We start from the raw sequence: 26,162 nt of genomic DNA, 5'->3' as shown, positions 1-26,162 counted from the left end.
ACTGCAGCTATACGTTGAATACCAGATAAAACATGGCATCCTAGTCATTAAAAGCACATTGTAAAGGAAACTGATCGTGGTGTAAAATCATCGGCATTACCAGATTTGGCATTTATAGATACTAGCTGTCAGTATTCTTCTTATTGCAGCAAAGGCAGGTTGTAGCAGCAAGTCTCTCATAGGCACTTATTTCACATTTGCAAATTGCTGCTGTAAGCCTGTTTGCTATGTAGTGCATCACTACTACAAAAAACTCATGCACTGAGTGTTTGACTAACACGGCTCCTTTGACGTCTCAGTGCTGAGTCTATTATATGTCTGGACAAGAGAAATGAAAAAATACAGTTTAAAATGAGAAACACTGTAAGGGTATAACTGCAAATAAACAGCCTGCACTATGTAGTTCTCTTGATCACTCTCATTTCCATTGATTCAGAAAAGAAAATAGCTGCAATATGTATTTAATATTTTATTACAAAAGGTTATTACAGTTTATTGTACACAGCCTTTTAGGACATTATCGTTCTATAGATAGGGAACACTCTATGACAGGCATGCCCACTTGACAATGCTAAGAAAAAAATAAAAACAGTTAGAAATTAAATGAAAAGCTGTGAATTACTTTAATACATTGATTGCATTCATTAAAAACAGGCAGTAAAGAATATTTGACATTGACGTAGAGACTTTAAGTTGAAAATGGGCTCAACTGAAAGCATGTCAGGTGCACAGGATTTTAAAGAAATAAATCACACAGATCTTGTGTTTAAATATATTGTTAATTGAAATATTGGGCACTATGTCAGACATTCAGACACAGACATTCACCAATTTATCACAGGTATAAGAAGATAAAAGGTAAAAGAAAAACTACATTTATATGCACATGACTGGAAAGATTTATTTCCTGACTTAGCTACCATGGTAGACCTGCATGTGCTACTGTTAGCAGCAACCTCGACAATGATGAAAAAGTACTTAAATGTAGATCTAAGTTTACGTATTCCTTGGAAAAAATATTGAAATTATTCATGAGGCCATGACAATGGAAAAACCCAAAAGTACATTTTATTATGAGGTACAACCACTTCAAATCCAAATCAGTTGTGTCTCAAACTTTACCAGACTGCTGAAACAGCATTTAATATCGTAACAAAACCCTGTCGCAGTCAGACGTTCTTTATGTCAAAAAAAGGTGTGCATGCACATGCCTTTTATAAATGAATGGTAGATGTTTGTGGATCCCTGTACCCCTTCACAAATGAGTGTTTATCAACTAGACAAAAATATACAACAATAATAATATCACTGAAAAGTCGGAGTAATTTATAATTAGACTAACATTGGAAGCACACAAACATGTCAGGGTATTGGCTTCTTCACACTTAAAAGGGAAAAAAGCAAACAAAAAAACCTGTCATCTTTTAATTGTGTCTGTGCCTAAAGAATGGAGGCGTTTAAGTTGTACTGTGTATACACACACACACACACACACACACACACACACACACACACGCACACAAAGTTGCCACAAAAGCAATCCTAAAAACCAACCATGCATGTTTGCAAACTGTGAAACCAAAACATCACTTCTAACCCAAGCCAATATTAAAAGAAAAAATAGATTCTAGCTCTGCCATAAACATGTCCTAGTATCACGTCAGCATCTTTATGTAATGCAATACTGCATTAAGGAGAGAAAATCCTTGTTTAAAAATAGATAAAACAAAAAAATATCAAACTGATTTATTACACCAATGAGCTAATATTACAGTAATTTTGCCTAGAAAGATCTCATTTATGATTTTCAGGAAAAACAAAAGTCCACAAACCAGTTCTAAAAACTTTTGATGATCAGTTTATCTCTAGTCTCAGGGCTTCACTAGAACACTGAATAAAGCTTTGGACATGAACTTTACAGATTCTAAATCTGTTTCTTTTCTTTTTTTTCCAAGTTACTACTTCTGCAAGTAAAAAACATTTTATAATGATTTTATAATAGGCATGTTTTTTCACTTTGATTATGCTTTTTGTCTGTTTTCCTTTCCGTTCTGGTTTTTTCTACACCAGTAACTTCCACCACAGCAGTTTTGCATCATGGCATAGAGTATACAAACGTATGAGCAAATGAGGGACAGGGAGAGAGAAAGGAAGAGATCTCATGAGGATCTCCTCTAATTAGGACAAGGGAAAAAGGGGGTTATCATCAATACTCTACATTTTTCTAGAATATTGTGTTTATTTAAGCGCTGTTTCTCTTGATCATTTCAATCATTACTCTTTACTCTTCAGGGGGCTAAAACATAGTTGATCCCTTGCAGAGTCTGATTCAAAAAAAAAAAAAAAAAAAAAAAAAAACACCTTGCAACCTAGCATCTATGCACCTTTTTTTTTTCTTTTTTTCTTTTTTGTGTAGTCAAATAGGACTTACTGAAATCTGTTATAAAGAACATTATACACACATTAGCTGAATACTGTACAGCTATACAGCTTTTCTTTAGGTCTATTCATTAAATGAACTTAACAATATGAAAGGACAAGCTTTTTATCAGAAGCCAGTCCATATATTGGGGTGCACACCCTTCAAAACAAGAAACAAGCAAATAATAAAGAAGAAAAGACCACTTTATTTTACTTTTGGCAATAAAATTATTAGGGCTGCATATTCAAGTTCTAATCTAGCTTCCTTTAACTTCCTCCTGGACACAGCAGTCTGACCTCTCTAACCGCCCACTGGAAGGCATGCACAGTATGGCCCAACAGGTGAGGGGGAAAAGCATGTTTTTTGTTGTTGTTGTTTCAGGTAACATAAACTGAATCAAAATGGAGAAATAAAATATATGTGAATAAAAAACTGTTACTAGATATTCAAGGTGCAATTGTCTCTTTAATCCCAATTCTTTTTAATGACTGAAATCAGGAGTGAACAAAAACAAAGGCCAAGTTGAGAAACATTTAAAAGAAAGATGACAATATGCCAACCAAACACGTCCAACCAAACTGACCTACTGAAGACACTGCTTCTGTAGATTGGACTGTGGATTGTAATTTAGATTACTTTTTGGTGAATATCTGAAGTAGTCTCAGATGGATAAATGCACCCCCTCCCACCATCAGAAACATTATTTCTAGTCCAGTCTCTCATTGCAGACTGTTTAAATGAATGGAATATGTGTGTTAAAAATTCACATTTAGTATGTCCAATCTGTGAAACTGCACAGCCAGCACAATGGCAACATTCTATCTAATAGTTGTGCTCAGTGTCAGAGATTGTGCTGCTAAACAATTAATAGTTTATAGTGAATCATGTAGGCTGTGGTACTTCTTTCCTACTGTTCCTGCAAATATTGTTCCATCTGTAATGTCTTCCATCACCAATAACTGAACTCCTTTCTAGAGCCCATGTAGACCTTGCAAAGTGAGCATAATGTACCTATAGAACTGCAGGGGAAGGACTATAAAGCCGTTGTTAGGGTGGCGAAAATGTGTGTGGTTTAGGGGTGGGGATGTCACATAAAGAGGGTAATCCTTATCAATGGTATAGCCATAAAAATTCAGATTTTAATAATAATAATAATAATAATAATAATAATAATAATAATATAAAAATTGTCTTGTTTAAATATGAGTTTTATAGTCTGCGTCTCATGTTTAGGAAATTATAGTCTCTGGAATAAAGAAGAGGTGCATGTTCACTACAACTCCATATCCTGTGCCTCATCTTCCGAGAAATCCGACATGGAGCTTTCTGATGAAGAGTCACCTGCACCCTCCTCCTGCTCCTTCAGAGCCTCCTCTGTTGCATATTTCTGAATGTATTCTGTATGAAGGGAGAGAAAGACATTAAAACAACCGTTAAGTGGATTCTGTGCTGTCTGAGCACACACTCCCCCACACCAAGGGTTGCACAGACTAGTTAACTAATATATTCAGCAGTGGCTGCTGTGGGGATTTTACAAGTAGTGCAGGCAGATGGTAAAGAGATGCAGGCTAAATGTACTGTGTTAGTCTGAAAATATTTCAGACTAGATGAAAACAATTCTACAGACACCTGCAGAACATTATGCTAGGAAAATGCTTTTTTAAATTCTTTTTGCTTTAACAGATCATTATCACTATCACTTTGTATGAAGTGTAGAGGTGTGTTTTTTTTAATCCAACTCCTGCCCACTCCCAAAGGAATTCCTCCAGCAGTTATTTTTGTTGTCCTTTGAAGCTAAATAAAATAAAATCATTTCAATTCAATTTTATTTGTATAGCACTTTCAAAAATGGACAGTGTCACAAAGCAGCTTTACAGAAATTACAGAATACATTCAAAATAAATTAAATCAAAATAAATTGTAACTATGTGAATTTATCCCTAATGAGCAAGCCAGAGGCGACGGTGGCAAGAAAAAACTCCCTGAGACGATATGAGGAAGAAACCTTGAGAGGAACCAGACTCAAAAGGGAACTCATCCTCATCTGGGTGACACCCGATAGTGTGATTATAAATCATTCCCTTCTATAACTGTGTACTACATGGACAAATAGTGCAATTGTGTAACCAGTAAATTCATCAGTTTTCGCAAGAAGTCCAGGTGGTTAAAATCTATCCACTGAATGGAGTCCTGAGTATGAAGCTGCTCGCAGCAACCGCAGTCCCAAACCATCACAGTACAACTGCCCATATGAACCGCAGTCCAAAGCCATCTCCATAGTCCCCAAGTGGCACCATCCCCAGCAATCCCAATGATCTTCAGGCTGTCCATGTGGGACCACCTCGAGCAGCAGCGAGAGATCTCCAATCACTCAGAACTCGCTGAGTTTAAGAGTTGATATGTTCTTACAATGTGTAACGTCATACACAGATTTATTATTTTGCACATTTATTGGACTGATTTATTTACTTCCGTTGTTAACAGTGTAGCTTAATAAAGAACTGATCTGGAATATTTATTTGTAGCCTGTGTATGGCTGTTAAATGAAGTGCTGTTTGATGCATTCTTAGCTGCACAAATAAAAACAGCCTAAAAAACAGTGATGCCCTGAAACTATGGATGAGACATCTAGATGATTATTTTTTTAATTGTAGGTGGAGTAGTAAAAATTAAAAATCCCTCCTCCCAGTGAACACATGCACTAAAACATGTACCACCTGAAAGGCTAGGGACAAAAAAGGAAACTTGTCATGGCCATCTGCACCCTCGGTCTTTCAACCACCGTGATTTTTAAAGGCTGTAGTGATACAAAGCGATCTGCATGCTGCCATCATTCAGGCGGTGTAGAAAGAAGTCACTGCAAAACGACATAATCCCAAAAGAGAGGGAAAGGACCTCCTAGCAGGTTGTATCGGAAAATGGGCATAAGCACAGTGGGGCTGTTCCAGTCACTGTGTATTCAGGAAACTGATATGGCTGGCTGTGCACAACGATGCCTGGAACAGGTCTCAGTGTTGTGTTCTGTGAGATCAGTGTGACCAGGCAGAGGAGAAAATGTGCACAAATGGCTTGCAGCTAGGTTACCTCTGCTGTCTGCGACTGTCCCCTCCATACTGAACTCTGCTTCATGACTGAAAACTGCAGGGGCTCCGACCGTTTACCTCAATTTCAAATTATCTTCACACACAAACTAACGAATTGTTTTTGTGCATTCAACCTGCCTGCCTGCCTGAGGGTGGTAGACAACAGTTTATCATAAATGATAGCAATATGGGGAAAGTTCTGCTCAACCAAACACCTTGATCATCACTTTCCATCACGTGGTCAAATGCATCCCTTAAGAATATCACCACTCAACTGTTCAGGGAAAAATCTGTGAGCAGAAGTGAAAGAAGATAATTTGTAGGGACCTATCAAGTCCTAAATCTGCTGCTAAATGAATAAAAACACAGCCAATTTGTTCCCAAAATTACCAGGTGTTTCAGGAACTGTTTTATTAATCCCACTCGCAAAGGAATTCTGACCCACCCACTCCCACAGACCCACTACTGACCGCTCCTATAGAATAATGTCTGCAATCCTAATTATTACTTTATAATGCAATACTTTCTAATGAACTTTGTTGGATGAACCCAAATATATATAAAAAAATATTAATTTAAACCACCATGACCCTGATGATATAAAGCTACCGAAAATGAACGAAAATAAAAAAATTAATTAAAACGCCCATTTCTGTAACTATGCCACACCTCTACCTTCCAGCTGCTATAATTTTAGCTGCATTCCACAGATGAATCTGAAATTTTAATGATGCATAATTAATTAAATGATGCAGAATTTAAAATGCATTCAGCGATTAAATGTTCGTACTGCTGATTTGCACTGATAATCTGAATGAGATTCCATTCACAGAACTAGTCAAAAATGTCCATCACTGCTGCTAGTTCATAACAGCTGGTGAAACTAGAAGATCAGAGCTCTCCATATAAAAAAAAATGGATGGGGGAATGGCTAGGCTAATAGTGTGAAATAGTGGGATAATTGAATATTGCTAAGCTGTCTTTCACATCAGTCAGTAGTAGCTATCACTCACCTTTGATTTTCTGCTTGTACTCCTCTGGCCGGTGTAAGTACATGGCTGCAGCGTCTCCATTCAGGGGGTCGATGGGGTTGGGGTATGCAAGGAGCTGTGGCAAAAATGACTCAAATATATTGGTGAGGTCTGTAGGGGTTAAAAAAAACAAAAAAAACATACAAAATAAATAGATGGTAATGAAAATTGTCACTGAGTCGGGGCTGAGTTTAATATATGAATTTAACACTTCTTCAAATTACCTCATGTCTATGGCTATGTATTTAAAATGTCTGACAGCATGTAATGGCATTTTCCTGAACGAGTAAAAACCTAAAACCCCCATAACACCAGTGTTGATAGCCAGATGAATGGATCACTGTGGCACAGCAGACCACACACTATGAACCAATTGCATGCAAATAAGTGGAACATCTTCACATGTATGCATATATGATGTTTTAGTGGAGTCCAAGGAGTCTAGGAGAGTCCTTCTGGGTATACAGTCCCCTCCTAAAGTATTGGAACAGCAAGGACAATTCTTCTTTCATATTTGCTATATACTGAAGACATCTGGGCTTGAGATCAAAAGATGAATATGTTGAATATATGCCTTGGTAGATTGATTGTTTAAAGAATTAATAGCTCTGAATGTCTACTTTTGGTTTGAGCCCTAGGTTTTGCCTGTGAAGACCGCATTTGTTGTTAAAAAGGATAAACCACCATGAAGACCAGAGAGCTTTCTATGGGAGAAAAGCAAGCCATTTTGACGCAGAGAAAAGAGAGTCATTGCACAAGCATTAGGCACAGCCAGTACAACAATTTGTAATGTCCTGAAAAAGAAAGAAACCACTGGTGTACTAACAACCAGACATGGAACAGGTCAGCCAAAGAAAACAACACAGTTGATGACAAAAACATTGTAAGAGATATGAAGAAAAACCCAAAAACAACAGCCAGTGACATCAACAACCTTCACAGGGCAGGGGTGAAGGTATCACAATCCATCGTTCAAAGAAGACTTCGAGAGCAGAAATATAGAATCCATACCACAAGATGCAAACCTCTCATCAGCAGTAAGAATCAGAAGGCCAGATTGGAATTCACAAAGAAATACAGAAATGAGCTACAAAAACTCTGGAACCAAGATGAAGCTCTACCAAAGTGAAGGAAAGGCCAAAGTGTGGAGAAAGAAACGATCTGCTCATGATACAAAGCATATATGCTCACTGGTCAAGCATGGTGGAGGTAGTGTCATGGCTTGGGCTTGCATGGCTGCTTCTGGAACAGACTCACTAATCTTTACTGATGATTGAACTCATGATGGTAGCAGCAGAATGAATTCAGAAGTCTACAGTCTGCCAATTTACAGAAAAATGCATCCAATCTAATTGGGAGGAACTTCATCATGCAGCAAGACAACGACCCAAAACACACTGCAACACAACAAAGCACTTCATCAGGGGAAAAGTGGAAGGTTTTAGACTGGCCAAGTCCATCAGCAGACATTAACCCAACTGAGCAGCATTTCACCTCCTGAAGAGGAGACTGAAGGGAGAAACCCCCCAAATTATTCCCCTTCTGCATTTCAAGGCACCAACATACTTTCCCCATTTCCAGAGTGGAACCATCACCAGCTCTGCCTTGTCTTAATGCACAATCACCACAACAATCCCATCTCTCTCTCTCTCTCTCTCTCACACACACACACACACACACCTGTAAATTTATACATACCATAAAGAGCAGTCCATGTCTGATTTATTACATCTAAGCACACAGTCCCAGATCTGCAATGAAGACAGATATTTCTACTGTATTACACATAAAACATTTTCATTACAGTAGCTGGATAAAAGAACAGTGTTGCTCCAAAGTATCATAACACACAAAAGAACAGCACAAAATTAATGACATTATTTGTAATACTGGCAGTGTAACGTCTGTATGTCTATGTCAAGTCTAACAAACAAGTGACCAAATATGCAGTGATGTCTGTCTTGTAATGTGAATATTTCTTCAGTAGCCATATGCCTACTATAACTGTAAGCACCCTGACCAGGATAAAGCAGTTACTGGATATGACTGAATATTTAGACTAATACACACACTTCTCACATTCTAAGACACTTTTCAATTCAAATAAAAAAATAAATAAAAAAAAAACATTCGGTAAGACGAGGTTGAGAGAAAAAGTCACGTTCTGTGAAAGGTAACAGATACTGTTACTAGCATAATTTTAAAATTTTGTAGGGCTGCAACTAATAGATTATCAGAATAATCTATCAATTATTGTTTCAATCAGCTAACACTACTACCTTGGCTCTTAACTAGGTTATAACTAGGCAATACAACATTACTGACATTTATCAGATAATCTGTTACAGAATAAGAATATTATTCAGTGCTCACGTCAACCAAATAAGACACACAAATCTATGGAGGGTGACGGTGTTCTGTACATTTTTTGACTGGTTCAGCACTTACCTGCATTTTGTTCAATTCCAACAAGACAAATTCAAAATAAAGGCAAAAAAAAATATCTGCAGTGAAACACTCCGATGCTAAGCTCATTTTGGTTGCCGTGCGGGCACGGTGAAAAGCTTTGAAGTTGACTCTTAGTTTTCAATGCCTGGAATCAGGGAATCAACTCTTTTTGTGATCGACTTCGATGTGAACCAAAAGCAGGATGGAGACGTGATTGACAACATTTATTAACAATATATAGTGTGCATGTTAAGAAAAGCTAAGCACAACACTACATAATACACATACTTCATGATATGAGTTGTGTTGGGAAGAGAGAAAACATTCATCATGATCATACTGTAGTGTGAAGTAGAGAGCTTCACAAACTTGAGAGGACTTTGGTCATTTCTCTGGCGTAACATGCTCTGCCATTTTCCATCAGATTCAGCCTAAATGAAGTGACATAGTGCCACAGTGTGCCTCATAACACAGCGCCACACAACTAACTGATAACTAAATTCTGATTAAATTTCATCCTTTTTTTAATTATTTGTTGTAGCAGTAAAATTTTGATACCACTGAATCCTAGTAGGAATTTTAAGTAAAGCCCTCACTGCTGAATACATCTGATCACAACTTGAAACTCTGAAAACTGCAGAGAACATTTTATCAGAACGCTTCCTATCTGCGCATTTCAACCTGTGCATTCTCATTTTTCAGGCAAACCGCGCAAGTCAGAAAATCACAAAAGGACACATCAGATTTGTCAGACAGCTGTTTTTTCCTCGGTCTCAGAAACAGCAGCCCACAAGCATAAACTGCACCATCTATTGTTGGGCACAGGAAATGCATTTATTTATCTGAGTCTGAAGAAGCAGGTGTAAAACATATCAGCTATAAAAATAAGTGAGTAGAGGAGGAAACCAGGACGAGGAAAGCTTATTCGTTCTTTATTTCACTTGTACTTTCTTACTCTTGCTTATTCTTTCTATCTGTTTGGCTTTTTCTTTTCTTTTTTCCATTCTTTCTTACTCTTGCTAATCCTTTCTTTCTCCTTGCATCATTCATTCATTCTCTTTGTTTCACTTATTCATTTTGTGAATAATTCTTTCTTTCTCATTTACTTTCAGCTTGCAAGCATGGTGTATTATTTTGTATTATTTTGGCATATTTATACTAAGAGTATTATTGAAATTAAAAAAAAAAAAAAACATACTTTTTTACTCTTTTATTTAAACCTTCAATTTACTCACTACAATTCAAGAAGAATTCTTTTCTCTTGGCCAAATACTATACACTGTACATCAGATGAAAAGGTCTCAGTTAGAATCTGATCAAACGCATCAGTGTAGGCTGCAGTGTGGAAGATGAGGATGAGTGCTCCTGGTCCTACCTCAGTAAAAATGTTTCAATATGCTGGAGTAAGTAAACACTCATAAAATAAGGGAGTCTCTTTTACCTCCCTAGAATGTTGGAAGTCCATCTAATTTGAAAAAGCATGCTGAGGTAAGATTTGAAAAAAATACGCTAACATTAACTGGCTATATTTAATTAAGTAAGCCTGTTTTCTTTGCTAATGCCAAGTTAGATGGGCATCGAGACGCACCAAACCCTAACCCTTTATACTGAGTTAGATTTGGACAAAAGTAAATATAATTTCTCAGTACCATTTCATATATATATATATACACACACACACACACACACACACACACGCGCACACACACACACATACACACACACATACACACACACACACACACACACATACACACACACACACTTTTTTTTCGTGCAGGCTATGTAAGCAGGGAAAAAGAAAGCTAAAAGATGGCTAATTCTTGACTGTTACTTGAGTAGACTTGAGGATGTTATATAACACATATACTCCTGCCTAGAAAGAAATGAATTCTGATGACTATTGGCCACTGTCATTTCCAAAAAAAAAAAAAAAAAAAAGACATCCCACCCCTTAGCAGTCTGCTGAGAATGCCAGAAAGTCTGATTAACTTGTGTGAAAATGAAAAGACAGCTTAATTTGCTCTCTATTTTGAATAAAGAAAAAATGTAATGCAAGCATTTATGCAACAGTAAAACGTTATGATGATTTATGCAAAAAAATGGTATGATCAGCATTACTTGGCTAATATTAGTACAGCCAGACATATCAAGTGACAACTAACTTAGATTGTAAAGAAATGGCCAGCTAACAGACACACTTTACATTAGACTAAAACATCTCTGTGTGCAAGACTTGTTTAAACACATCCCACTCCCGTGTGCTCCCAAAGGAATTCCAACCAATCCTGCTCACTGCCGCACTGACCACGTCTGACCAATCCACCTGCCCCTGCAGATATTTCTGCATTTACTCGCCTGAGATAATTTTGAATATGGTTCCATATATGGTCCCTGAGCAGGATAAGGAATTTAATGAAGTTGAATGAATGAACGAATGAATGGGGTAAACACATGGCACAGAGCTGTGTGAGCATCCCACCATATCCACCTCGCTCCCATGTTAAACCACACGGCCTTTCTTCAGCCCATGAGATCCATATCTCATCTATTCACATGAATTATTTGTTGTCCCAATAGTCACTCAGGCTTCTCAGCAATATTATCATGTTTTCAACACACTTCACAAGCACATTTTACAAGCTAATGTCCACTTACGCTTCATCGATGTTTGGATGAAAGATTTTATTCATGAATCCTGCAGAAAGAACACAAAGCAAAAGGGCACACCTTACAATTGTTCCCTGGAGATCTCTTAAAATTTCTGTTCAATCTCTGTTCAGTTATCATGGTTTAAAGTGATTTATAATAACACAATATGAGAAACACAGTACCTATAGACGGTGATTTGAAGGGGTATTTGTCTGGAAGATCTACTCGCACCTTCCATACACCTCCCTCATATGGTGCTGCAGCGTGGGAGAAAAAGCGATTATGGTGATAATAATAATAATAATAATAGTAATAATAATAATACTCGAACAATAGTTAGCACAGTTATGCTGCATTCGAGGTGAAGTTGTAACTTGTAATTCCCCACCTACAAACAGTAAAACCACAGAAAACACCTCCTTAACTTGAAATTTCAGCTCATCAAGTTGGAGTAGTCTTCTCAGCTACCAGTTCCTTTCCTGTTTATGGAGTGATGTCAAATCAACATGGCCGCTCACACTGAGCAGTGTAAACTTCACCTTCTCTACTTTTACATTAGTTTAGAACAGTATTGGCTTTAGATCTACTAACTTTAGATAGTTAACATACAGAAGCAGCACTTGGTTAAATCTATATCACTGACAATACGAATCACTGTTTTGAGAAGGTAATCATTAACATTAGAGTTATCATTAATGTTAGCTGGCTAGTTTGTTGCTAAGCTACTCACTAAGCTACTGTCCGCTGATGCTGCTGTGCTGCAAGTTCAGTTTAAAATGCTGCATGAATGTCTGCAGGTCACTACAGCAGAACAGAACCAGTAGCCACTCAGGCCTGTAACTGTAAACGTGCAGTTAAAGTAGCTTTTTATGAGACTTTCCGCTCTGACAGAGCAAAGAAAACACACGCTTTCGTGGAGGCATCCATGTTGTTTTTTCCACTTCGCATGTTGAGCGTGCTGAGGTGGGAAATGACATTATTACAACTTGTAATTTACCACTTATAAGGTACCCCACATGCAGCATCAGAATAGTTAGAAGAGAGAGAAGCAGCAGCATAAAGTAATAAGACAGAAAAATGGGACGGAGCTGATAAAACATTTTTCTTTTCTAATAATTTTATCAGGATGTTTGACCAGTCGATGGTGTGCACTTTTTAAGCTCCACCTGTATGCCACAGCTCAGCTTGCAGCTGTGTGATTGGCTATGGCACAGCTAGACTGGTGGTAGAAACAGCATTAACATCAAGGACTATGGGTAGTTTTAAATCTCTTTTAATGAGTTCCAAAAACCAGACATCTGGAACATTTCTGGGTGCCAATAATTTTGATACAGCAGAAGTAATACAGTGAGGGGAAATAAGTATTTAAACACACTTGTTTTTTATTAATTAATATACCTCCAGTGCATACATCCACTTCAAATCTACACACAAGGTCTTTTGACTTTGAAACAAAGTTTGTATTCATAAGTATAAACAAAGATATATTTTAAAAAAACAAAATTAATAAAGAAAAGTTTATTAGGTCACCACAAATTAACGTTAATACTTTGACGCAAAGCTGTTTTTGACAGCTTAATTAACTTTTTGCAGCATTGTGGTTGAATTTTGGCCCATTCCTCTCAGCAAATCATCTTCAAATCCCCAAGATTTCAAGGGCCTCTGATGAATTCTCCATAAATAAAGTCGGGAGATTGTCTGGACCATGCAAACAACTTCACCTTCTCTTTTAGAAACCAGTCTTGAGTTCTTGTGGCTGTATGTTTGGGCTTGTTGTCTGGTTGAAACATCCATCTTCTCCCCAGATTCCTGGTTGATGAGATTAAATTCTCCTCTAATTTGTCCCTATATGTCGCTCCATTCACATTTCCTTCAGTGATGTGATATGCCTCAGTACTGTTTGCAGAGAAGCAGCCCCATATCATGATGCTCCCATCACCGTGCTTCACTGCGGGTATGATGGTGTTCTTGGGATCATACACACAACCTTTTTACCTCCAAACATGACAAGCTGAATTATTGCCACAGAGTTTCATCTGACCAGAGTGTACTGTCCCAAAGAGTTCAGATTTATCTAAATGCTTGTGTGCAAATTTTAGATGCACATCTCAGCTTCTTTTTTTAGCAAAGGAGATGTGCGTGAGGTGTAGGACTGGAGATGATTGCAGGGTGGTTCATTGTTTATTGTTCTTTGTGTAATTGTTCCTGCTGCTTTCAGGTCGTCCTGCAACTCTTTTCGAGTGACTGCTGGCTTCTCTCTTACCTTCATTATCATTAGTCTGAGAGAGTGCTGTAAAATCTTCAGTGGTGCAGGGGACGAATAGTTGTGGTTCCAACTTTCCACCTGCATATTATTGAACCAATTGTACTGACAGATGTTAAACTCTTTGCTATCGCCCTGTAGCTTTTTCCATTCCATAAGTGTTGTTTAATAATGTTGTCTCTGAGAACTTCAGGAAGCTCCTTCACCTTCATCGTGATTTCTACTTTTTTTTTTTTATAAGGGCAAAATCTTTTATAATGACATCAGGTGCAATTTGCCTGAGGACTTTTTTTGCAGTAGTGATATCTAGAACTTTTCAAAATTATTTTGAAAAGTCGATATTTGGAGCGGAAAACAATCATTTCACTTCACCTCAGTCCTTGCATGCGTTTTCTCCGTGTCACCCACGGCAGGCTGAGAGAAAGTGCACTCGCAGTACGAGCAAGGTGTGGAAGTATTCTGACTCAGAAGAAAATGGAAAGGTTTTGTGTAGGCTATATCATGTCAAACTGGCATACAGTAATTCCGCTGGATTCAGTATGGGATTTGTTAGATTCACAGATGAAGTATTTCAGATGGATCACACATACACAATATTCTTTGACCGTTAGTTGAAATTAGTCATAGTGCACATCCCTAGTAAATATGAAATGGATATATGCACTAAAAGTATATTAAACAACAAAACGTGCCCTAATACTTACGTACCCACACTCTTTCACAAAAGCAGCATTTTCCCCATTGAACAAAGGCCAATTTTTTTTACAATTGACAAAAATTATGGTATAACAGTATGTTTATAAGACAAGTTGTATGTTGTAAGACAAGCCTATATGAAATAATGTAAGACTGATCGTTGACAAGCTGTGTTTTGTGTCTGCCATGCCCTCCCACAAAGTTCAGTGTTTTATAGAAAACACAAAACAGTGCACCTTATTTTCAATTTGGCTGTGATATGAATAAAGAAACAGATTGACAATTAACAAATAAATAATAATTAATAAAAGACTCTATGTAACATATAATACAAAAGCTGTGTATTGGATTGTTACAAAATTAAACATTGCTACTTAAACATTATCTCTCCGGTCAGGCTTTCACTGATGTGCAGGGTTGCCAAGTCTGAAACATTTCACCCCAAGCACACGGGGTGAAAAAAATGCACTGGGCATCGGAAAAGTCAAAGCCTTTTTTCAAAACTAGCCCAAAACTAGCCCCGTTTCCATGAAAACTGAACATCTGCCATGAAAACTGAACACCGTCTGGTGTGCTGGTCGAGGAAGCGTGTCTGTCAGGCAGTTCTCTGTAGCCATACTGTGTTTGTGAACCCTGATTTCTCCACTGTACTGAGTAGTCTCATTGCTATAAACTCGTTAATCGCCACACTGATGTCTTTAAGCCAGACTGAATTAGCAGGCAGAAACTAGTGTGCTAGCATATTAGCCTGTAAAACAGCGTGATTAGGATTAATGTGATTTTAAACCCCTGTTGCATCTCCTGATTCATGACAAAGAGGAAGTCCTTTTTCAAAGGCAGGAGTCTGGGCTTGATCAAGGTTACATGTTTATTACACCTTATGGAATAACAACAGTATTTTATGAGAAATGCCTAAATCATTATGCAGTCTGCTCAATGTTTGTTCGATACGCAGACGCAGCGAATCAATCGAATCAAGAGTCCTTAGCTAAAGGCTCTCCTTGATTAAAGGCACTCGGGTGCATCCTGTTTGGTTTGATTATCTTGAGAAGTCTCTAAAACTGTGGCAAATTCAAGTGATTGGACATGATTTAGAAAGACACACAACTGTGTGTATATAAGGTCCCACAATTCAAAGTGCTGAATTGTGGCCAAAAAACAAATTATGAAGCGCAAGGAACTCTCTGCAGACCTCCACTATCAAACTGAATCAAAACATAGATCTGGGAAAGGGTAGAAAAACATTTAGAAAGTTTGAAATGTTCCCAGGAGCACCATCCTTATGAAAGGGAAGAAGTTTGGAACCACCAGGATTCTTCCTAGAACTGGCCACCTGGTCAAAGTCAGTAACCGAGCTAGAAGAGCACTGGTCAGGGAGGTGACCAAGAACCCACTGGCCACCGTAAAAGAGCTTCAGAAGTCCTCCACAGTGATGGGAGAACCTGCCAGACAGACTCATCTCAATATCTCAGAAAGAACTGAACTACAAGTGCTATATCTGGCAAAATCAGTTACTGCTCAAAATACACATTGAGATGTACATGAAAATATGTGCAAAATATTAGCAGCAAATGACAAGTGCAAAGAAAATATCAGCAGCATGAAGCAGTGCCCAAGTAAGTTCAGCAAGTGACTGAGCATCAATGAGCCATTAAGTGTGTATGTAACAGAGCGGATTTCACGAAGCACTGAATTGACAGGTGAGCGTGTGGGCAGGTTGTCCTAAGAGGGTGTGATGGGTAGAAGCTGTTCCTCAGATCGATGGTGTGGGTGTTGATGCATCTGTAGCGCCTCCAGAGGGCATGAGGGTGAAGAGGTAGTGAGGCGGTGAGTAGGATCTATGGAGATGGTGGTTGAGCTGCAGAGGCAGTGGGTGCTAGGATGAGCCCCTCTGATGACTCGCTGCAGGGCTTTGCTCTCCGCTGCAGTGTACCATGTCGAGATGCAGAAGGTCAGTATGTTCTCAGTAATACGTGGTGGTGAGCATGTCGTGTTGAGGTTTACTTTCTTGATTGACCTCAGGAAGAAGGTCCACTGCTGCACCTAGATGGGTCCTCTGACATGGACTGTAGATGAGTAGACTGTAGACTGCAGGTGCGTCACTGCCTCGCGTTTAATCGATTATGAGCTCCTTGGTCTTGTTGGTGTTGAGAGCCAGGCTGTTCTCTGAGCTACCACTGCCCCAGATGCTGCACCTCCTCCCTGTACGCTGATTTGTTGTCAGAACTCAGCCCTATCGGTGTGGTTTCATCGGTGTACTTGATGAGGGTGCTGGTCACAGGTAAAAAGGGAGTACAGGAGGGGGCTGAGCACACAGCGCTGTGGAGCAGCGGTGCTGAGTATCCGGGATAAACTGGTGTGCTCCAAGCCTGACTGACTTGACCAGAGAGCTAATGTTTAATTTTGTTACATTCTACACACTGCTAAGAGTCTGAACGGATCACACACTGTCATTATTAAGTTTCAATTATTGTACTTTTATAAGGATTTAATCACTTTAAAATAAACAAACAAAAAAAAAAAAAAAACATTGACAGTTGAGGTAATGCTTATTTTTGCTATATGAAAAATGTATAGTATCGAGACACATCGTATCAATTTTGACCTTTGTGTATCGTTACACTCCTATTATCCAGGACAAAAAACTGCACTTATAGAAAAACATACAAGTACCCCAGACACAGACGCAACAGAACACTGAAACTTACATTGGCCTGAAGGTACAAATGTTTAAACTTATCACTGTTGTTCAACAAATTACATACAAAAACTATTTCTATTATTTGTAAGAAGAAAAACAAACTTACTTCCTTGTGGTCCATAAAACTTCACTACAAATTCATTAAGTCCGCTCAAAATTGTGACTTCATGTTTACTCTCAATGCTGAATAAAACAGGTTAAGGTCAGTACAGATACAATTCTGCTAAAGTAAGCAAAGTCATAGCTGTCAAGAAATAAGTCTATATAACAATACAATAATCATCATAGCATGTTTAAATGAAATTAAAATATCTGTAGACAATTCCAAAATATCTGAGTCCTAGCTCAAACATTAATACACCAAGTATTTGTGTTACACAACGAGCTAACATTTTAAAAATTTCTGAGATCTAGACCATTATTTTTGAAGTGCTCCTACACCGAGTGATAACTCGCAGTGGTATAAAGAGTTCCCTCGGCTTCTTTAAGTCATCAGGGTTATTTTCTGTAGGTACTGTCAGGTGAAACACTGGTAGGCAAGACACCTTATATAACCAGTAATTAAATTTTAAAAGAGAATAATGTTTATAAGCATAGCCAAGACTCAGCCAGGCCACACCGCCACCACTGCTGTAGACCGGCAAATAGGTAGGATTGCGTAAACTACACGAGCGCTCGCAGGTGAGGTGCACACACTGCAGGATATTTCAGAAGATATATTATTCTCATTAGGGATAAATTCATTATATAAATTTAAAATTTATATCCTGAATTTATATATTTCTGTAAAGCTGCTTTATGACAATGTCCATTTTTAAAAGCGCTATACAAATAAAACTGAATTGAACATGCATCTGTAAAATGATCTGCCATTCCATTTAAGAAAGAATTTTTGTTTTAGCCTCGTTTCAGAGCAGGGGCCTCATTTATCAACCGTGCGTATGCGTAGTATTCTTCGTAAACCATGCACACACACGTTTCTGTGCACTGAATGGGATTTATCAAGTTGTGCTTGTGCGTGAGGATGTGCGTATGTAAGTGCGTCCTGACCACGAGTATGTAAGAACCAGGGCTTATCTAGGGCTTATAGCTACAAGCACATTTCAAAGAGAAATTAGAGACGGTACTGGCATTTCCCAAACAACGATGAGTTAAATAATGACACGTCTTACCTTCATTCATATCACTCACACTGTAATACATTACATTTCCAAAACCAGCAGCACAAAAGAGCAAAAATAACCCAAGAATTTTCATGCCATCGCAGAGCTTCTAGGAAATAGAATGCGTACTCACTTACTCAAAAAATATTATAAGCATATCTATATATATCTATATATCTATCTACATATATCTATATCTATCTATCTATCTATCTATATATATATATATATATATATATATATATATATATATATATACACACACACACACACAAAAATTCATATTTATTTATTATCACTTATAAACTACTAGTAAAAGTACCAAATAAACCATTTTTGTTTTGCTCTACTTCATGCAACCGTATCTTTACTTCATGTTCCACGTCATCTGAAACAAGCAGCAGCGCGAACACGCTACTGTGATTTTCAAAGGGAAATTGAAAGAAGCACTCTCCTATTTTGAGGGTGTGTTTATGCAACCGAGCGTGGCCGTGCGCCAGCACATCAGTTTAGAATGTGTGGGTCATTGTGTACAGCTGTGTGATAAATACCAGTTTCGTGTGTATACCTGCGGCTCTTACGCACAAATTTAGTACTTGTTTCACAAATTTAGTACTGCCCCCATCTTTTTCCACAGTAAGACCTGATTTACAATTCTGCGTGTGCATATTTACGAGCAGGGTATTGTGCACCAACCCTCCCACAGGTGACTGCTTTCATACAGGTGAGTGTGTACACTAGCGGCAGTGTCCTATTTTGGCACATGTAATTTTGAGAGAAAATTCTATTACTTAAAAAATAGTTTAAATGACAAAGATGTTTTGGTACTAAACTTCATAAAAAATAAATAAATCAATACCCAGGAACACCAATAAGACAAGTCTCCGAGGAAAACAGCAAAGAGTCGTCCCATGCTTCAGTGTAAGAAAAACAGCACAGGTGTAACCGTGTGTTTAAAAGTGTCGGGGGAAAAGAAAGGTTCAGAAAACTCGAATTGATTGAATCCTTGAGTCCTCAGTTCTATCTTCCTCAGCCTGTGACCCGGAAATTGATTAAAGTCCGCCATCTTTATGGATATATGAATTCTTAAAATGTGCTCAGATGATTCAAAGGAAGGACGAAGCAGGAGGCTTCTAGATCCAGATTACACAGGTGTTTCCTATGCAGCAGCATTTTTTTGTATTCAAATACAAATGAATAATCTTAATTAAACAATGGGGACATAAAAAATCCCGTAGATGAAAGTGAATTAACATGATTTGATTAAAGAAAATCAGGTGATGAGCAGAATCTTGTTTAGGCTAAAGGAACTAAGGAGTAAAGGAAAGGAAACAGAGGCACAATTTATGAAATGAGAAGCAACCCTTGAGTGATCAGTTATAAACCAAGTCAACCTGAACTGAAACCATTTCTGAAGCATTTTCACTCGGCTGTAATAAGCAGTACCATGCTGATCAAGCACTGAAGCATTTCAATTTAAAACGTATTTAAATCCACAGTTCTAGCAATAACTGAATGATGGCTGCTTTAGAATTTTTTTAATCAAGATGCTGTGGTTTATTTCACCTGAAGTCGTCATGATACCAGAATTCTGACTTCGATACCAACTTTATTCCACTATGACAAAAATGGTGCTTTATCAGTAATCACGCCTGAACATTCATTATTGTTTACTGCAATTAAAAATAAAATTAAAAATCGTCGTCGTCCTCAAAGGTACTAAACTGGAGGAGACAGCCGGCACCATTTTCCTCATCGGTTTTTAGGCAGGTGAGGAACAAAATAACCAGATCGAGACCATCTGAGCGAGTTAGTATCAGCATGCATCCAGTCGAACTCTAGTGTGGTTTGATTGCAGTGAGAAAGAGGTTTGATCCTGAATGGACCCAAATACAGGAACTGAATCAAACAGGGCGAGTGTTTTGGGTTGCTGTGGAGATTTTTCTGTAGATGTAAGCTGCTAAACTGAGCCACGAAGAGCAAACGGAGGCAACGGACTGAACGCTGAAGTGCTGCAGAAACGCAGTGTGTTCTGGAGAACTGAATTTTTATGATTTCTCTGCGCACCTGGCAAATGTTTGTTTCCTTTTTTCCATCATCATCACTAGGCTAACATATAGAGGCTATCCTGTTAAACATTTTCATCATTTCGACTCTTAAGCTCTTGGTAAAGTCGGGATGCTTATCAGCACAATGTTTTGCCAAATTCGAGGTGTTCTTCTGAATTACTCTGGTGATCTGCAAGGTAGGCAAAATATGCCCACACCTTCACTCCTTGAGAAGTCGCGGGTGTGAAAGTAAACCGATTCACCTCAGCCACGCTTTTATCATGTTATACTAAGTGTGTGACCTCTGAGCACTTTTGATTAGCAGCACGTGTAACGTGATTCGCCAAAGAACGGACAGCATTGAAAGTTGTGAAATTGAAGCCTTTTATTCATGTTTTAGAATCGAATCAGTACAGAAGTTTCGATGCAACCCTAATTTCACCTATGTTGTTGCTAATGGGAGTATAGAAAAAAACAAGTGCAGTGTGCGATCCTGCAGGGGGACTACATTCGCCATTACATTCGCCATTACAGCTAGTATAAAGCCTCACGTTGTATTTGCATATGCCACTTGACTGTAGTTTCTGTAAAAGTCATAGACAAAATCTATGATAATAAAGTCATCCTATTTCAGTATGTGATGCAAAAATGAAATACAGGAAAAGAAACACCCGATACACACTCCTGCTGTTTATTTATAGCGGTCTGGATGTGAAGGTGTTATCATAGAGGATACATTTTATTACTGATGAACTTCACTTCAGTGTGAATAAGGCTAAACTGATATTTTCAGAAAAGCATTTTTCACCGGTACCCGTTCGAAACTATTATGTATAAGATTATAACCAAAAAAAAAAAAAAAAAAAAGGCGTTTGGAGAAAACACATCTGCAGCCTATGGAGAAAACACACCTGCATCTGGGGCAGTAACTCTACAACCTGCAGAAGTCATCTGATTGCGTCTTGTCTTAAATTTTCCCATGTACATGACCAGACACACCAATCAGCTTTCTTCTGAAGCCTGGCTGATGCACAGCACTGGAAACGAGCACAACATGCTGTCAGTGTTCTGGGAGACAAAACCCCTCTCTATTATATACACAAATCTAGGCTACACAGAAATAAAACCAGCGTACGTTCACACAAACATACACAATACTAACAGTTGTTGGCGCTGCTTAATTCAAGCATTTTACTAAACTAAACACGATAGTACAAGCAGGGAGAATCACGGTTTTTAACTCTACATCTACGAACATATAGAGCACAGCACCGCTTGGGAATCAGCGTCACATTGCACTGCACTGTGGGATCACTTCATGTTTTATTTTTATTGTGAACAGGGAGACAACACAAACGGTAATTTCTTGGTTTGTTTCAGTCAAATATCTCAGTCTAATATGCTCAGAGGGAACCTAAAAGAGAAAGGCGGGAGTGTACACATCAGTGGCCTGGGCAAGCAGATCACTTGTCTGGGCTATTAGTTTTTTATTTGCAGCTCACCGGGAGACAACTAGGCTGCTGATGTAGCAGTCACCAGGGTTTTTACTGTTCTTTTCCTAATCAAATGAACACAGAGAGAGGAAAACCCTACTCCCTATTGACTGTCGCAAAACAAACATTTTCATCTGGTATGCACGTCACAGTGACACCGTGTCATCTCCACACCCCCTGTGGACGTCATTTTTATGTAGATGTGAGCTGCTAAATGAGCCGCGAGGGGCAAACTGAGCCAAAGGACAGAGCTAAGTGATGCAGAAATATGACGTGTTCTAGAGATTTGGACTGACAGAAAAAAAAAATGGTGAACTTGATGCTTTTTTTCTCCAAAATAGTCATTTATATAATTATCTAGTAATATATCAAGCATGGCATATTCTCTACACTCAAGTGATTTTTAATTATTTCTACGTGCACTTTACAAACATCTGTTTACTTTTTTCCATCGTCATGTTTCTGACCAATGAATGAAAGCGTTTTCTGCATTTGTTTTCAGCCTGCGCTCATGTGCAGTGAGAAAAGAAAACCAAACCAAACAAACCCAATGTATAAATTTCGTTCTGATTCAGACTCAGCAACCAGACCTACAGGCATGAAATCACCCTTAAACACCCATGAAAGAACTTTATAAAAGACACTGATTATTGAACTGCTTTAAAAAGCCAGAAAGCTTTGGCGTGGATTGTAGTGATTCTGACCCAAGATCTGTGCTGCCCACAACACGATTAATGCCATAACCTCTAAACGTCAGGCAGCGAAGGCGAAAGAGTGAAGCCTCATTCAGACTTGGTCTTAAGATCCATCACAGGTGATCAGATCACAGATACACCTCTGAATGTGTCTCCTGATCCGGTCACTCACACTGCTTACACAGGAGGACTGGGTCACATGTGGCCATTCTGCATTTGCAGCGTGAACAGCACTGAGTCTCTGACATCAAACGTCCACTTGGTCACGAGTGTTGCCAGATTTACAGTTTTCCTGGAAGAGTCAATCTACTTTTAAACTTTTTACATGGATTGTTTGCTATTTTTGAACTTTTTACAATTTATTTTTATTTATTCCCACCCACTAGCCAGCTCTCCCCTTCATACACAAACTACCAATTATTTATTTATTTATTTAGCAGGTGCAGCAGGTGTTTCCTGAGACCTATCCACCTTTTCATACTGCTGCATCACAGGACAGTGTAACGCACACGGAGGAAAGCGCTATTGGCCTTATTCCGCATACAACAGAGATGCCTGCATTTGGCTAGTGTCGCTCTGATTAACAGCTGCGTCGGGATTTGAACTTGAGATCTCACAACAATATGGCAAACACTTTTCTTGTTGTGCCACTCAAGAGCCTATTTACAACCAAGTGCACAATAACGATTAAAACAGTTTATTAGTTTTGGATGGGGCAGTCTGCTGGATCTGTTCCAGAAACACAAAACATACTGGCTACTACAGTACAGGAACACTAGTTATACATATTATAGCTGACAATATATTGGAGCTGACAGCTTTGTGTACTGGGGTCAAGTTTATTAGAGCTGTTCATGAGGGACTGATTTTTTTTCTCTAAACTTGTGTGCACAATGCAATTTTTATTTCATTTTATTTCAGTTTTTAATTCCTTTTTATCGACTGATCACCCAGTGGATTAGGAAATGCCAGCCAGCTGCTAACATGAACACTGTCTGAGTTTTCATTTGGTATGGCTAGTATTTTTGGATTAGGTTTTGAAGAGACTCTGGGTTACTTCTGGCTGATCTGGCAACCCATAAACCGATGAAATGAGATCACAAGGGGTCAGTGGAGACCCGTCTGAGAAACATGAAAACACCGGGTGGGAAAATCTGAAGACACCAGTTCACAAAGAATTTCACACAGGGCTAGTAATGTGTCTGAGTGCCGAGTAACGACGGAATGCTATAGTTATAAACATGCTTTTATTATGACTCCGAAGTAGTGAAAGGTGAAGAATGCTGTTTAACAGACACTCATTCCCTCAGCGCTGAGTCCCTCCTCCTTCAGCTTCCGGATAGTAACAGACTGTCCAATCAGCGCGCGCGCTTCCCTGCGCCGTGCACGAGAAAACACACCGCGTCTGCGTGCCTCCACTGAGCACCAGCACCATCACCATCATCAACACCAGCACCAACAATAACAACAATAACATCAACACCATCATCAACACCAGCACCAACAATAACAACAATAACATCAACACCATCATCAACACCAGCACCAACAATAACATCAACACCATCATCAACACCACCAGCACCATCATCATTAACGCACAGCTGCTTGCTGGTGTTTCCAGTCTGACAGGGTGGGAAACTGTCCAAACACCACTGCAACAGATGCTGGAGGAAAAATTATTTTTATATAAATAAGCGTTTCGCATATTAACGTCCGCTAGCGGCGCAATTAAAGAAAAACAACTGCTGCAACAGTTCCATTTTAGCACAGTACAGGCAGAGACGCGGGGTGAAGACGCGGCCCCGGCGGGGTGAAGACGCGGCCCCCGGCGCTCACCTCCACACCCGGAGCACTGAAGGCGGCCGGAGCTGAAGTTTCCCGGCGCAGGAGCAGAAACATGGAAGTGGCGATGAACTCATTCTGCTGCAGTCGCCGCTTTTCCCCAAAACAAACCCCACACTGCTTTAAACACCAGCCCTGTCTGCAGACGGTGTTTATCAAGTTAAATCCGTATTTTCTCCCCTATGAGCATTTATTCAGAGAACAAACCGAACTCCACTCAAACAGTTTTCACTAAATAAACCCACAGGCCTCACTTTTAGCACCAGCTCGGCTGCTCAGTTAGCACGTTAGCGCAACTCTCTGTCGCTAGCGCGACGCGGCTAAGGCTTTATTTCTCAGTGAGGCAGATAAAGACAGCACACAGGCCAGCACCACCTGCGCACTCGGGCTGCGTGTGGCGACGCTTCGCTCAGCACTGACTGCGCTACGGGAAGTACGTAACTAGCTAGCAGGCTGGCTAAACAGCACACTCGGCATGCCATAAACAAAAACCCCTAAAACCTGTCGGAAGAAAAAAACCTGTCCGAAAGCTTTATGGAGTACAAACAGTTGTGCTGTTGCTGTCATCATACATTTTACCGTCATGCTCCACACTATAGGCTAAAAATAAACGGTGCGCGAGCAGGCTAGCGCCGCGGCTAGCTGTAATCCTGCTAGCTGTTGACAATACTCGCTCCAATAAAAGGTTGTTTTTTAAAACCTGGTCATCGGTTTGTTTGTTTTTCGTGTAACAGGCGTTACTTTAAGAGGTTCTTACTGTACAAACTTAAGTGGACTTTCTTTTTTATATCGCTGTTAATACTTAGAAAAGGTAAAACATGTAGTTATATGCGTTTTTTTGTCAATATTTTGAAGGATACAGTTTCACCACGTCGGTATCCATTCTCCTTTTACCCGGACTTGGAGACGACATGTTTACAGCTCTGCGCGGAATGCCAGTGTCTTCTCAATCGGATTGTCGAACGCTTGGCCTCTATCTAAACTTTATATTATTGTACATTTACATTAAAAAACGGTCGACTGCTAATGAACTTCCACCTTGTTCCCGCAGCGCTTCCCTCGGCTGGCCCTTCCTCTCGCTCTGCTTTGTTGTGTACTATCCTGTAACACCCCCCTCCCTCCTCCCCCCGCCGCTGATGGCGTCATATTCAAGAGACGGCAAAAGAGTTTTTTTTGTTGTTGTTGGTAAAAGATCTTGTGCACTAATGCACTGTTTCAGCTTTATGTAAGAAAATAACCGAGTTCCAAATTCAGTTCCTCGTACTGCCTTTCTGCAAATTACAGACAATGCAGATTATAATTAAGAACAATAAAAAAAAATAGTACAAAAAAAACCAATTTGCTACGCGGAAATGTTTAAATTGGGAGTAGTCACTGAATGCCGGAGCGTCACTAGTTAACGGGGTTATGCGTTATGGAAGGCCATTGGAATCAAAACGTTAAGAGTCGTTTATTTGTCGTTTGCACAGTTACACTGGTTATACTGGGCACTGAAATGCTTGTGACGAGGCTCAGATTTAGACATTAACAGAACAAACACTTATATTAGACATCAACAAACACATATTTGGACATTAGTGGTTGAGATGATGCTGTAATGTTATAAGGTAAATGAAACAGTG

The 26,162-nt window shown here is 39.1% G+C and overlaps 1 protein-coding gene across 1 annotated transcript; it reads right to left on the bottom strand.

Annotated features, from left to right (window-relative positions):
• Positions 1–456: 456 nt before the first annotated feature.
• On the bottom strand, positions 457–25,651 carry ube2h (ubiquitin-conjugating enzyme E2H (UBC8 homolog, yeast)). Its single transcript, XM_026943453.3, has 7 exons — positions 25,401–25,651; positions 17,403–17,479; positions 11,819–11,893; positions 11,643–11,682; positions 8,235–8,287; positions 6,519–6,647; positions 457–3,820 (listed from the first exon to the last, which is right to left on the bottom strand). Exons 1-7 carry the CDS (start codon positions 25,451–25,453, stop codon positions 3,696–3,698), a joined length of 552 nt encoding a protein of 183 aa, XP_026799254.1. The 5' UTR covers positions 25,454–25,651; the 3' UTR covers positions 457–3,695.
• Between the last annotated feature and the right edge of the window lie 511 nt (positions 25,652–26,162).

The sequence above is a fragment of the Pangasianodon hypophthalmus genome, chromosome 18, assembly GCF_027358585.1.
Source record: "Pangasianodon hypophthalmus isolate fPanHyp1 chromosome 18, fPanHyp1.pri, whole genome shotgun sequence".
NCBI lineage: Eukaryota > Metazoa > Chordata > Actinopteri > Siluriformes > Pangasiidae > Pangasianodon > Pangasianodon hypophthalmus.
The sequence above is the reverse complement of the archived record's forward strand: the minus strand, read 5'-3'. Positions and strand labels throughout refer to the sequence as shown.

Excerpts from the sequence above, each read along its gene's own strand:
- ube2h (XM_026943453.3), bottom strand. The coding sequence starts at position 25,453 with ATGTCGTCTCCAAGTCCGGGTAAAAGGAGAATGGATACCGACGTGGTG. Across the intron at positions 17,480-25,400 it reads GATACCGACGTGGTGAAACT|CATTGAGAGTAAACATGAAG; the intron begins GTATCCTTCAAA and ends TGTTTTATTCAG. Across the intron at positions 8,288-11,642 it reads CATCCAAACATCGATGAAGC|ATCTGGGACTGTGTGCTTAG; the intron begins GTAAGTGGACAT and ends TCTTCATTGCAG.